Here is a 13,255-nt window from a genome sequence, read left to right as displayed (position 1 = left end):
TAGGCTAGTTGAGAACAAGTTCTCATTTGCAACTGCGACCTGGCCAAGATAAAGCATAGCAGTGTGAACAGACAACACAGAGTTACACATGGAGTAAACAATTGACAAGTCAATAACACAGTAGAAAAAAGGGGAGTCTATATACATTGTGTGCAAAAGGCATGAGGAGGTAGGCAAATAATTACAATTTTGCAGATTAACACGAGTGATAAATGATCACATGGTCATGTACAGGTAGAGATATTGGTGTGCAAAAGAGCAGAAAAGTAAATAAATAAAAACAGTATGGGGATGAGACTTACAGTCATGTGTGCATACAATATGGGTGGTCCCGGGGGGGCTATTTACAACTGATACACAGGACAGACTATGTACAGCTGCAGCGATCGGTTAGCTGCTCAGATAGCAGATGTTTGAAGTTGGTGAGGGAGATAAAAGTCTCCAACTTCAGCGATTTTTGCAATTTGTTCCAGTCACAGGCAGCAGAGAACTGGAACGAAAGGCGGCCAAATGAGGTGTTGGCTTTAGGGATGATCAGTGAGATGCGCGTGCTACGGATGGGTGTTGCCATCGTGACCAGTGAACTGAGATAAGGCGGAGCTTTACCTAGCATGGACTTGTAGATGACCTGGAGCCAGTGGGTCTGGCGACGAATATGTAGCGAGGACCAGCCGACTAGAGCATACAGGTCGCAGTGGTGGGTGGTATAAGGTGCTTTAGTGACAAAACGGATGGCACTGTGATAAACTGCATCCAGTTTGCTGAGTAGAGTGGCGGCGTGAGTGAGTGAAGGAGGCTTTGTTGCGGAATAGAAAGCCGACTCTAGATTTGATTTTCGATTGGAGATGTTTGATATGAGTCTGGAAGGAGAGTTTACAGTCTAGCCAGACACCTAGGTACTTATAGATGTCCACATATTCAAGGTCGGAACCATCCAGGGTGGTGATGCTGGTCAGGCGTGTGGGTGCAGGCAGAGAACGGTTGAAAAGCATGCATTTGGTTTTACTAGCGTTTAAGAGGAGTTGGATGCCACGGAAGGAGTGTTGTATGGCATTGAAGCTTGTTTGGAGGTTAGATAGCACAGTGTCCAAGGACATGCCGGAAGTATATAGAATGGTGTCGTCTGCGTAGAGGTGGATCAGGGAATCGCCCGCAGCAAGAGCAACATCATTGATATATACAGAGAAAAGTGTCGGCCCGAGGATTGAACCCTGTGGCACCCCTATAGAGACTGCCAGAGGACCGGACGGCATGGCTTTTTCTTCAACATCATTCTCATAGCCACCATTAATGACCAATATACCTCTCACATTTCACAACAGCAATAAATCACATCATTGATTTGGCCTAGAATCTATTTGTGCCTTTAATTTGTGACTGGTTGCTGCGGAAAAGGAGGAGGTCAAAAGGTGGGTGAGTGGAACGGATGCGAAATGGCTAGCCTAATTAGCGGTGCGCGCTAAATAGTGTTTCAATCGGTGACGTCACTTGCTCTGAGACCTTGAAGTAGTGGTTCCCCTTGCTCTGCAAGAGCCGCGGCTTTTGTGGAGCGATGGGTAACGACGCTTCGTGGGTGACTGTGGTTGATGTGTGCAGAGGGTCCCTGGTTCGTGCCCGGGTATGGGCGAGGGGACGGTCTAAAGTTATACTGTTACATGTATATGTATAGTGAATATAAGAATGATGTTAAAGAAAAAGGCATCTATGTTTGACTTTAAAGACACACTTCAGTTGGCCTTAGTAACATACAATCAATTAACGTGATGAATATTGAGGCCAGTCACTAAGTCTGTATTTTAAAAGGCCCCATTAATACCAAAGCCATGAATAGGTAAGGGGCTGCCCTATGAGGAAAGAGATAACAGAGCAGATACTGTGAAGCAGTGACAGGATTACTTACAGCCACAAGTCACAACACACAACTTACAGCATGCCTCAGTAAGTTTACCATTACTCAACTCTCACTTTCCCCTTCATTAAAAATGTGTCAGGGTCCTAGTCGGGGTGACAGTCTGCTTCTGCAGTATCCAGAGCTTTGTATTATCTGTGTTTTTGCTAAATATTTTATTTACAGGGCGGACAGAGATAAATAGGGCTGGCTAAAGGAGACAGATGATCACTCAGGCCATAGGTATCCCATCATGAGCCTCAGTCACTGAGAAAAAAACACAGAGAGACCCTTCAGAGGAACAGGAAATCCTCTGCTTGGACGTGTGGGCGTTTATTGCTCATAAACACTTTGTGATGCACAACAAATCACTCTATGCAGTAGGCAAGATTGAAATTTTTACACAATTTATGATTTATATTTGAAAATGTGTTCATGTTTTAAGTAGTAGTACTTATATTAAAAATTACTTATTTCTTATTTATAGTATGCCTACAGGTGTTGTCTGTGTTTGTGTGTGTGAGGAAGCATTTACATAGACAGCCTTTCTACATGTATCTTATAGATGCACTGAAGTGTTCAGCAAAGTCCATATTTCTGAGGAAAACAAAAACACCCATAACAGGCATGTGTCATGCCACTCTGTCCAGTGGCAATCAGAGAGCTTTACAGTCACTATAAAAACAATCTCTTGTTCCTTTAACACATTATTACTCCATTTGCTAATCAACTGGGGTGTTTGAAGACGGAAGCATTATCAGCTCTCTCTCTCTCTCTCTCTCTCTCTCTCTCTCTCTCTCTCTCTCTCTCTCTCTCTCTCTCTCTCTCTCTCTCTCTCTCTCTCTCTCTCTCTCTCTCTCTCTCTCTCTCTCTCTCTCTCTCTCTCTGTGTGTTAACGTGACAGAATAACTGTGTTTCCCAAACCAACCCAGTCATTACACTCAGACACATTCCATGTAATATGTATATACGTTTTTACAGCCCCGGTGTCCAGTTCTCCTTCCTGAACACGCCGGTCTACATGTAAGAGTGTGTGCAGACTATATGACGTGAGTAAACAGAACATGATGGAGTTACTGTCAGAGTTCAAGGTATTGGGGCGAAGATGTTTTTATGCCAGAAAGAGATGCACAGTCAGAGTAAATACGAGAAGGTGTCGGCATGGCAACCCTAACAATACACACACACTGCAAGTCAATGGTATTCTATTCATTGAGGAGCAAAACAACAGCAATGTGAGAGCATGAACAATAACGAGCAGGATAATGAATGATACACATGGCGACTGGGCACAATCTTGGAAGGAGGGCAGTAAAGGAGGGGTGGAATATAACAACTCAAACACATATGCCAGTGTGGAAAATGTATTATAGTCTAGACTACAGTACACACAGGTTCTGCCACAGAGAAGGCATATTTGTTTTCATCCAGTTCTCTTGATTTTACATGAACTATACATGTTTTGGATAATTGAAAATAAAACTGTGTAATAGCCTATAAATGTATGAACATTTTTAGTCGATATGTCTCTCCAAAATGTGCATATTTCACAAAATGTTGTAGTGTGTGTGCTTTAAAGGGGCAATCCGCAGTTGTTACATCCATTTTTTGGACCTATAAATTAGTAGTATGTACCCATTGGTTCTTGAAGAACATAACTCATAAATAACTCATGAGCTTAGTTCAACTGTCATACCCCATCAGAACCATAAAATATCTGATTGTTTTACTCCAATGTTTGTAAACAGTGTAAATGTAACATTGCATAGCTTCAAAACATGGTTAAAACTATCGTTTTGATATCATGGATATTTAATTTATTTTTATTTAACCTTCATTTAACTAGACAAGTCAGTTAAGAACAAATTCTTATTTACAATGACAGCCTACCCCGCCCAAACCCAGACTAAGCTGGGCCAATTGTGCGCCGCCTTATAGGACTCCCAATCACGGCCGGATGTGATGCAGCCTGGATAGTCAGACCTTGCATCCATAGCTCTATCTATGAATTTGAGAGTGGTTACATTTCTCCAGCCACGTTACTTAGCTTTTTACCAAAACAGAGTGGCGGGGAAGCACTTTGTTATTGTTACAACTGCGTATTGCCCCTTTAAAGGGCAAGCAAACAGTTTTATAGGCTTGCAATCTACCTGCTTTTATAACCGACACATTTATCTCTAGCACACAAGGCATCCATTTTATGGCCTTTTGTGACCTTCGCCCCTCCCCCTGCAAAAGTTCTCCGTTCTACTGAACATGGAGTTTCTGGGGCATTCTAGACTGTGTTGCTGTATAATAATTCTGTAATTTCCATTGATTTCACATCTGTTTGTCCTTAATACGATTTCACATCTACCTGTTTGATTTTCACATACCTCCTTGTAAACTGGTCAACATTCCTTTGTCTTTGTTTTCCTTTCTTGTATTTTCGTTTCTCCTAATTCTCATTGGGAGAAACACATTGTTTCCTCCAATTCCTTCTGCTAGTCAGTTGAACATTGGATTTAGGCCTACTCACCTGTATCCTATACAAGGAAACAATAGAGACTCAATAAAGCCCATGCTTAAAGAGATACATTCTCAGAGGCAAGTAGATTATTGTAGGGCCTACAATAAATTAATAAGGGCAATTACAATGTTTCTATAGGGTGTTCTGCATACTACAGGATTATTCCCATAAATTAACAGGGTCGACAAATAGCATGTTTATAAAGATGATTAAATCATTCAGTTTCATATTGAGATATATCAATAAATTAACTGTAGGTGTCAGGCATAGCTGCCCTCCCTCTTCTGTGTGCACAACTGGTGGTTGTTCATTAACGCGTGAGACAGAGTGGCTGGCAGGTACTATCTCACTGAAGCGCTCACTGGTGGATCTATTACCTTTACTACACCTTCAAACCTTTCTACTTTTAACATCAGAGGGTTGTCTACTTTTTTGTTAATTTACCATGACTTTATCCAGAGAGTTGGTTGAGCTGACATAAACAACTTCTATCCCATTTGTTCTTGTTCTACCTTAGCTCTGGTAGGTGTGTCTCCTGTGATTGCAACTAACTTAGTGTTCATTTGTTTTTTGTATTTGATGGTCTGTCCATTATTTTTCATTTTATATTTAGCCTGTCTAAGAATTGAAGTCGTTTACTTAAATAGATTTTTTTTTTTTTTTTTTAAAACAATCTATTTCTAACTTTTCTACCTTTTTGGTTTGGAGTAGCCTGTAACCTTTAAGGGTGTGTCTTTAAAGATGTTAAGAATTTCTACATCGGGATTTAGATAGTGGAGTCTTTTTTACAGTATTTAAAAAAAATCCTGTTCTATACAGCATCAAAATGCTGAATTCACATTGTTTTCTTTGCGTGGGAGTCTTATTTGTGGCACTTGTTGAGAGCCGAATGCTGGACAAGTGCATGAAATCCAAACCCAAATACACCATGAACGTTGTACTTTTGGAGGATCAAACCTCAGACTGGAGCCTCAGGTTTGTAAAGGGTGCAGTGTTGCAAGCAATTGAAGCGGACAGGCAACTGAACATGGCAGCAGGTACAGAAACATGCATTTATTTTTTCATTTCAACATAAAACAAACATGTCAGTGATTAAACAAAATTCAGCTGTAACCTACCACACAAACCTATTGGGCATTTCATTATGCTCGATAACAGTTATTATCTCATCCTCCTATAACACTCTCTCCCTTGCCAAGGTTTGAACACCAATTTAACAGCCAATTTCAATGGGTTTAACACCACGCTGTACAAACGAAGGGGCTGTGGGAGCAGCACCTGTGAGGGAGTGGAGATACTCAAGTCCCTGCATGTGAGCCAGTCTTTTTTAGACAGTAATGTCCATTCCCATCTTGATACCATCTCTTCCAGGAGACCATTGCTACTTGAATTACAGTTGAAGTCGGAAGTTTACATACACTTAGGTTGGAGTCATTAAAACTCATTTTTCACCCACTCCACAAATGTCTATTTCCTGTTCGCTATAGTTTTGGCAAGTCAGTTAGGACATCAACTTTGTGCATGACACAAGTAATTTTTCCAACAATTGTTTACAGACAGATTATTTCACTTATAACTCCCTGTATCACAATTCCATTGGGTCAGAAGTTTACATACACTAAGTTGACTGTGCCTTTAAACAGCTTGGAAAATTCAATAAAATGATTACATGGCTTTAGAAGCTTCTGATAGGCTAATTGACATAATTTGAGTCAATTGGAGGTGTACCTGTGGATGTATTGCAAGGCCTACCTTCAAGTGCCTCTTTGCTTGTCATCAGGGGAAAATCTAAAGAAATCAGCGAAGACCTAAATTGTGGACTTCCACAAGTCTGGTTCATCCTTGGGAGAAATTTCCAAATGTCTGAAGGTACCACGTTCATCTGTACAAACAATAGTACGCAAGTATAAACAACATTGGACTATGCAGCCATCATGCCACTCAGGAAGTAGACACGTTCTGTCTCATAGAGATGAATGTACTTTGGTGCAAAAAGTACAAATCCATCCCAGAACAATAGCAAAGGACCTTGTCAAGATGCTGGAGGAAACAGGTACAAAAGTATCTATATCTGTCACAACTTCCACCAAAGGTGGCTCCTCTCCCTGTTCGGGCGGGGTTCTTTCTTATTGATTCACCTGCGTTACGCGTGGTGCTGGGGATACCCTGGTTGGCCCGTCACAACCCCATGATGTCGTGGCAACAGAGGGCTCTGAAGGGTTGGTCAGAAAAATGCTCAGGCCTCCCGGGTGGCGCAGTGGTTAAGGGCGCTGTACTGCAGCGCCAGCTGTGCCACCAGAGACTCTGGGTTCGGGCCCAGGCTCTGTCGTAACCGGCTGCGACCGGGAAGTCCGTGGGACGACGCACAATTGGCCTAGTGTTGTCCGGGTTAGGGAGGGGTTGGCCGGTAGCGATATCCTTGTCTCATCGCGCACGAGCGACTCCTGTGGCGGGCCGAGCGCAGTGCGCGCTAACCAAGGTTGCCAGGTGCACAGTGTTTCCACCGACACATTGGTGCGGCTGGCTTCCGGGTTGGATGCGCGCTGTGTTAAGAAGCAATGCGGCTTTGTTGGGTTGTGTATCGGAGGACGCATGACTTTCAACCTTCGTCTCTCCCGAGCCCGTACGGGAGTTGTAGCGATGAGATAAGATAGTAACTACTAAACAATTGGATACCACGGAATTGGGGTAAAACGGGGTAAAAAAAAATTTTAAGATAAAAGAAAAAAAGAAGAGTGCTCATGTGTAGGAGTTTCCATAGGTGCTACTACGGTGGAGAGTCCAGACCAAGGCTCCACCGTGCACATTCCCTCAGAATATGCCGATTTGGCTCTCGCCTTCCATAAAAAGAAGATGACTCAATTACCACTTCATCGACGAGGGGATTGTGCGATAAATCTCCTGGTAGACGCGGCACTTCCCAGGAATCACATGTATCCCCTGTCACAGGAAGAGACCGTGACTATGGAGACGTGTCTCTGAATCTCTGGGGCAGGGGTACATTCGGCACTCCACGTCACCTGCCTCCTCAAGTTTCTTTTTTGTGAAGAAGGAGGAGGGAGGTCTGCGCCCGTGCATTGACTATAGAGGTCTAAATTCCATTACAGTGTGGTACAGTTACCCACTATCTCTCATCGCCACAGCAATTGAGTCATTTCACCGCAAGCTTCTACACAAAACTGGATCTCAGGAGCGTGTATAACTTGGTGCGTATCCGGGACGGAGATGAGTGGAAGACAGCATTTAGTACCACATCAGGTCATTATGAGTACCTCGTCATGGGTTGAAGAATGCTCTAGGCAGTCTTCCAATCCTTTGTAGACGAGATTCTCAGGGACCTACTCAGGCAGGCAGGGTTTATATCATGACATTCTGATATATTCCGCTACACGCACCGCGCATGTGTCTCTGGTGCGCAGAGTACTTGGACGACTGTTGGAGCATGACCTGTATGTCAAGGCTGAGAAATGCTTGTTCTTCCAACAGGCCGTCTCCTTCCTAGGATATTGTATTTCCACAGGGTTGGTGATGGAGTGTGACTCCCACCACGGTAAAGGAAGTGCAGCGGTTTTTATGGTTTGCCAACTACTACCGGAGGTTTATCCGGGGTTTTGGGCAGGTGGCTGCTCTCATTACCTCACTGCTGAAGGGGAAGGGCGGTGCATCTGCGCTGGTCGGCTGAGGCGGACAGAGCTTTTGGTCACCTGAAGGCTCTGTTTACCTCGGCTCCCGTACTGGGCCATCCGGATTCCTTTTTGGCATTCATAGTGGAGGTGGACACGTCCGAGGCTGGGATTGGAGCCATGCTCTCACAGCGCTCGGGTATGCCACCGAAGCTCCGCCCCTGTGCTTTCTTTTCGAGGAAGCTCAGCCCGGCGGAGCAAAACTATGACGTGGGGGACCGGGAGTTGTTGGCTGTCGTTAGGGCTCTGAAGGTGTGGAGACATTGGCTTGAGGGGGCTAAACACCCTTTTCTCATCTGGACTGACCACCTTAATCTAGAGTACATCTGGGCGGCGAGGAGATTGAACCCTCGCCAGGAAAGGTGGGCTATGTTTTTTACCAAGTTTCAGTTTACGATTTCATATAGACCGGGTTCCCAGAACACTAAGGCGGACGCACTGTCACGATTGTATGATGCAGAGGAGCGGTCCATCTATCCCACTCCCATACTTCCGGCCTCTTGTCTGGTATGGGAGGTTGACGCGGACATCGAGCGGGTGTCACGTTCACGTTCCTACTCCACCTCAGTGTCCAGCTGGACGGGTGTACGTTCCGGTTGATGTTCGTGACAGATTGATCTGGTGGGCTCACACGTCCCCCTCCTCTGGTCATCCGGGCATCGGTAGGACGGTGTGAAGCCTTAGTGGGAAGTACTGGTGGTCCACTTTGGCCAAGGAAGTGAGGGTTTATGTTTCCTCCTGCTCAGTGTGCGCTGAGTGCAAGGCTCCTAGGCACCTGCCCCGGGGGAAATTACACCCTCTTCCCGTTCCACAGCGGCCTTGGTCACACCTGTCGGTGGACTTCCTGACTGATCTTCCTCCGTCACAGGGCAACACCACGATCCTGGTTGTTGTGTATCGGTTTTCTAAGTCCTGTCGTCTCCTCCCTTTGCCCGGTCTCCCTACGGCCCTACAGACTGTGGAGGCCCTGTTTACACACATCTTCTGGCACTACGGGGTGCCTGAAGACATAGTTTCTGATCGAGGCCCCCAATTCAGGGGAGTGGGTATTAACCCCTCATTTCATGTGTCTCTCCTCAGGCCAGTGATGGCTGGTCCACTTCAAGAAGCTGAGGTGCGAGGCGGAGCTAGCATGTTGGAGTGAGCGGCTGTGCGTGAGAGGCTCCTGCAACTTTTTTGCGAAATAATCTAATTTAACCTACTTTATGGTACTTTTTACAACAAACGTTTCTTTCTAATACAAGATTGTAACTTTTTATATGAAAATGCCGAGTAATAAGCCAACAAACGACAATAAATCCACAGCGGAGGCCTACTCCCCACTAAACAACGAGACAGACATGGCGGGAGGCACATGCAACAACGTGACACTTACAGAACTTACCCGTGCTTTGGGGGAGCTACGTGTTGCTATAGCTGAGGATCTTAAGGCCACAATTGCTGAACTGGACACCAAAATCGAGAGCATCATTCGAACTGTCGCTTCGCATGGCCAGAGTATTGTGGACCTTGAGAAAGCTTCTGAATTCAACACTGGTAGGATCGACGAGTTAGTGAAGCTATGCACTTCATTGCAGGATACTGTGCAGAGGCTTTCTGTGAAAGTGGTGGACCTGGAGGGCCGATCCAGACGTAATAACTTTCGCGTTGTTGGTCTGGCAGAGGGGATAGAGGCGGGCTCTCGCCCCACCGACTTCTTCGCCAAGCTATTGAAGGATGCAATGGGATCAGATGTTTTGGATTCGGATCCCCAGCTGGACTGCGCACATCGCTCCCTTGTCCCAGTGCCTGGACCGGGCCAACGTCCTCGCCCAGTAATCATCTGTTGTCACAGTTTCAAGACCAAGGATCTTATCCTGCGTGAAGCTCGAATGAGGGGCAACCTGTCACACAAAGGGCATCCATTCCGTGTCTATGAGGATTATGCGCCCGATGTGGCAAAGCATCGCGCCGACTACAGAGATGGCATGACCAAACTCTACAAACTCCATCTTCGCCCAGCCTTACACTTCCCTGCAAGACTAAGAATTACCCTGCCTTCCGGTGAGAAGATCTGGCTCTCCTCGGTTTTGGACGCAGAGAAGTTTATCCGGGGATATACACCAATCCCCCGTACAGGTTAGAGTGCCTTGTTATGCGTGTTAGGGTCTGCTCATGGACTCGAATCCATACTATACCATATTTGGTGAAAACGTATTAAACGGGCTCAACAAGGGCTACCGAGCATGTAAGACGCTGAGCAGACCAATGGATGGCGGTCAGAGCTCTCATTTAACGTTAAATTCACTTTCATCCCGGCTGTGCTCATTACTTCCAGGTTTGATCACTGACACCTTCGGACGGATATACTTATATTCCCCCACTTTTGTTTTGTTTCGTTATTTATTTTACAATCCTTACATTACTCTTACTACCATACCATTTATTTATTGCTTGCAGGGGACTGGGGGTGATGGTTGGGAGGGGGCAGACGCCTGGTTAGCAAGTTGATGTTTTGTGCCGTTCTGCCTTTGTCTAGCTGTGGGCCTCTCTCCCGACTAGAGTCCCACCAGCCCTCTGTAGTGCTTATGTATGTGTAGGTGTGCGTATATATAATTACTGTTTGTACTTTATTACTATTTTCTCTTAGCATCTTAGTATTATGTATGTGTATATTTTAAATCAGTGTAGATTGTTATTCTGGGGTATGAATGTTTGTATGTGTATGTGTGCATATGGATGTATATACATATTCTTTAAATATATATTTTTATATATGATTTTTTTGTGTGGGTATGTATACATACATGTATATGTATGTATATGTGTGTGTGTATGTATATATAGGTATGTGTATCTGTATGTATGTGTGTGTATGTATATATGTGTGTGTGTGTGTATATATGTGTGTATGTATGTGTGTGTGTATGTATGTGTGTATATATATATATATATATATGTATGTATGTGTGTATGTGTATATATGTATGTATGTGTGTATGTGTATGTATGTATGTATGTGTGTATATATATATATATATATATATATATAAAAGGTATATATTTATTTTTATTTTTTATTAAACATATTTTTTTTATGGGGGGAACCTTTAATTGAACAAATCCTTGTTCCGATCTCCTGACCCACAGTATGTAAAGGTACGTCTGACTATGTCGGTTGCGGATGGTTTATTTTTTGACCGGCAGTGCTTAGCAATATAATCTTGAGGCTATATCTTGCTTATCTCTGGGATTGACCCAGGATGACGCTTAAATGCTCAATATGTTTAAGTTGCAACTTATTGGGTTTAGGTTTATTAGATGCTAACTGAACACTTAACTCACGGGAGCCTCCTCAGTTCATATGTTAGTAGAAGTTCTAGGATAGTGAGAGGTGAACGTATAGTTTTTGTTTAACTTCTTGTTCGAGGTCGCGCCGTGCTTTTTTGGCATCGGCCAGACAATGTGTTTATTATTTTTATTTTTCCTTTTTTTCTCTCTCCTGTTTGTACATGCCTGTTAAATGTGGGTCGATGGGGGAGGGGGGTAAGTGTTGGGGAAATTAGGGGAACAGGGTGGGAAGTAAAGGTGCTTGCGGGGGTGGGGGGGGGGGTTGGATACTGCTCGGGTGTAGGTGCTACATATGCTGATCGTGATGCTTTTGTGCGCTTTCTTACCTTTTTATCAAGTTACATGGTATGCAGGCCACCATAGGAACGACAAACGAGAGGAGGGCGGGGCTTACATTCACTTCCTGGAATGTCAAGGGTTTAAACGAACCAATTAAGAGGGGCAAGGTCCTAGCCCACTTGAAAGCACTCTCGTCTGATATTATATTTTTGCAAGAAACCCATCTGAAGAATAACTCTCATAGCAGACTTAAGTGTAGGTGGGTGGGGCAAGTGTATCACTCTAACTTCTCTGCCAAAACGAGAGGAACAGCGATTCTGGTACGGAAAGGAATTCCCTTTCTACATAAAACCACTATTGCGGATAAAGAGGGTCGGTATGTGATCGCAATAGGAGAAATCCACTCTACCTCAGTAACTCTACTAAATATCTATGGGCCAAACATTGATAACCCCTCTTTTTTCAAGAGTCCTTGCCCTGATTCTAGATATCTCCCATACTAACCTGGTCATTGGAGGGGACCTTAACTGTGTGCTAGACCAATATTTGGATAGATCCTCTACCCGACGAACCCCTACATCCTATTCAAGCGAATTCTTGAATACCTACATAAAAAATTCAAACTTATTTGATTTATGGTGGATCGCTAACCCTACGGGTAGGGAATACTCCTTTTACTCTCATGTTCACAAGGTTTACACTCGAATTGACTACTTTTTGTTGGATGCTAGACTACTCCCCTATACCTGTAATGTGAGGTATCATGATATTATAATCTCGGACCACAGTCCACTCACCTTCTCCCTGAGATTGGGTGACATTGTACCAAACGAGAGGGTCTGGAGGTTGAATCCTCAGCTCCTCACAGAACCAACATTCTGTGAATATCTTAAAGACCAAATTACATTTTTCTTTGATACCAATGACAACACAGAGACCTCCCCAACATTATTGTGGGAAACACTGAAGGCTTATCTGAGAGGCTGTATCATCTCCTTTCAGGCTGCCAGGAATAGGCAAAACAGAGGAAAACTGGAAGAACTAGAGGGACAAATTAACTTACTGGATAGGGAGAATGCTAGCCACCCATCTATGGAGAAACATAAAAAATTACCTCTTTAAAATTTGAATATAATCAGATTCTCTCAGCTAAAATTGCTAAATCTTTTCTCTATGCCAAGCAAAAATATTTTGAGTTTGGTGACAAACCACACAAATTACTCGCCAGACAACTTCGAAAAAATGTGAGTGACCGAATGATTCACAGGGTTAAATCTGCATCTGGGGAATTATTCTCTTCCCGCAAAGACATCAATGACAGATTCTGGCAGTTTTATGAGACTCTATATACATCTAAGCGGATCCTAACCCCTTAATTATGCAAACATTTTTGGAGGACTGTAATCTTCCTGCCCTGAACCAGGAAGATTCTAACTTTCTGAATAAGGAAATATCTCTTGATGAAATTCGAGAAACAATTAAATCTCTAAAGAGTGGCAAGACCCCGGGCCCAGATCGATACCCTGGTTAATTCTATAAAACATTCAGCAACATGCTCTCTCCCTA

At 43.9% G+C, this 13,255-nt stretch overlaps 1 protein-coding gene across 1 annotated transcript in view; it reads left to right on the top strand.

Moving 5' to 3' along the window:
- Nucleotides 1–5,064: 5,064 nt before the first annotated feature.
- Nucleotides 5,065–13,255, top strand: part of LOC124000310 (heat-stable enterotoxin receptor-like) — a 28,780-nt gene continuing 20,589 nt past the window's right edge. The window contains exons 1-2 of the mRNA XM_046306583.1: nt 5,065–5,434; nt 5,597–5,709. Coding sequence (XP_046162539.1) covers nt 5,224–5,434; nt 5,597–5,709 — 324 coding nt within the window. The 5' untranslated portion in view covers nt 5,065–5,223. The remainder of the gene's footprint in view (nt 5,435–5,596; nt 5,710–13,255) is intronic.

This window comes from Oncorhynchus gorbuscha, linkage group LG16, assembly GCF_021184085.1.
Source record: "Oncorhynchus gorbuscha isolate QuinsamMale2020 ecotype Even-year linkage group LG16, OgorEven_v1.0, whole genome shotgun sequence".
NCBI classification, from domain to species: Eukaryota; Metazoa; Chordata; class Actinopteri; order Salmoniformes; family Salmonidae; genus Oncorhynchus; species Oncorhynchus gorbuscha.
The sequence above is the reverse complement of the archived record's forward strand: the minus strand, read 5'-3'. Positions and strand labels throughout refer to the sequence as shown.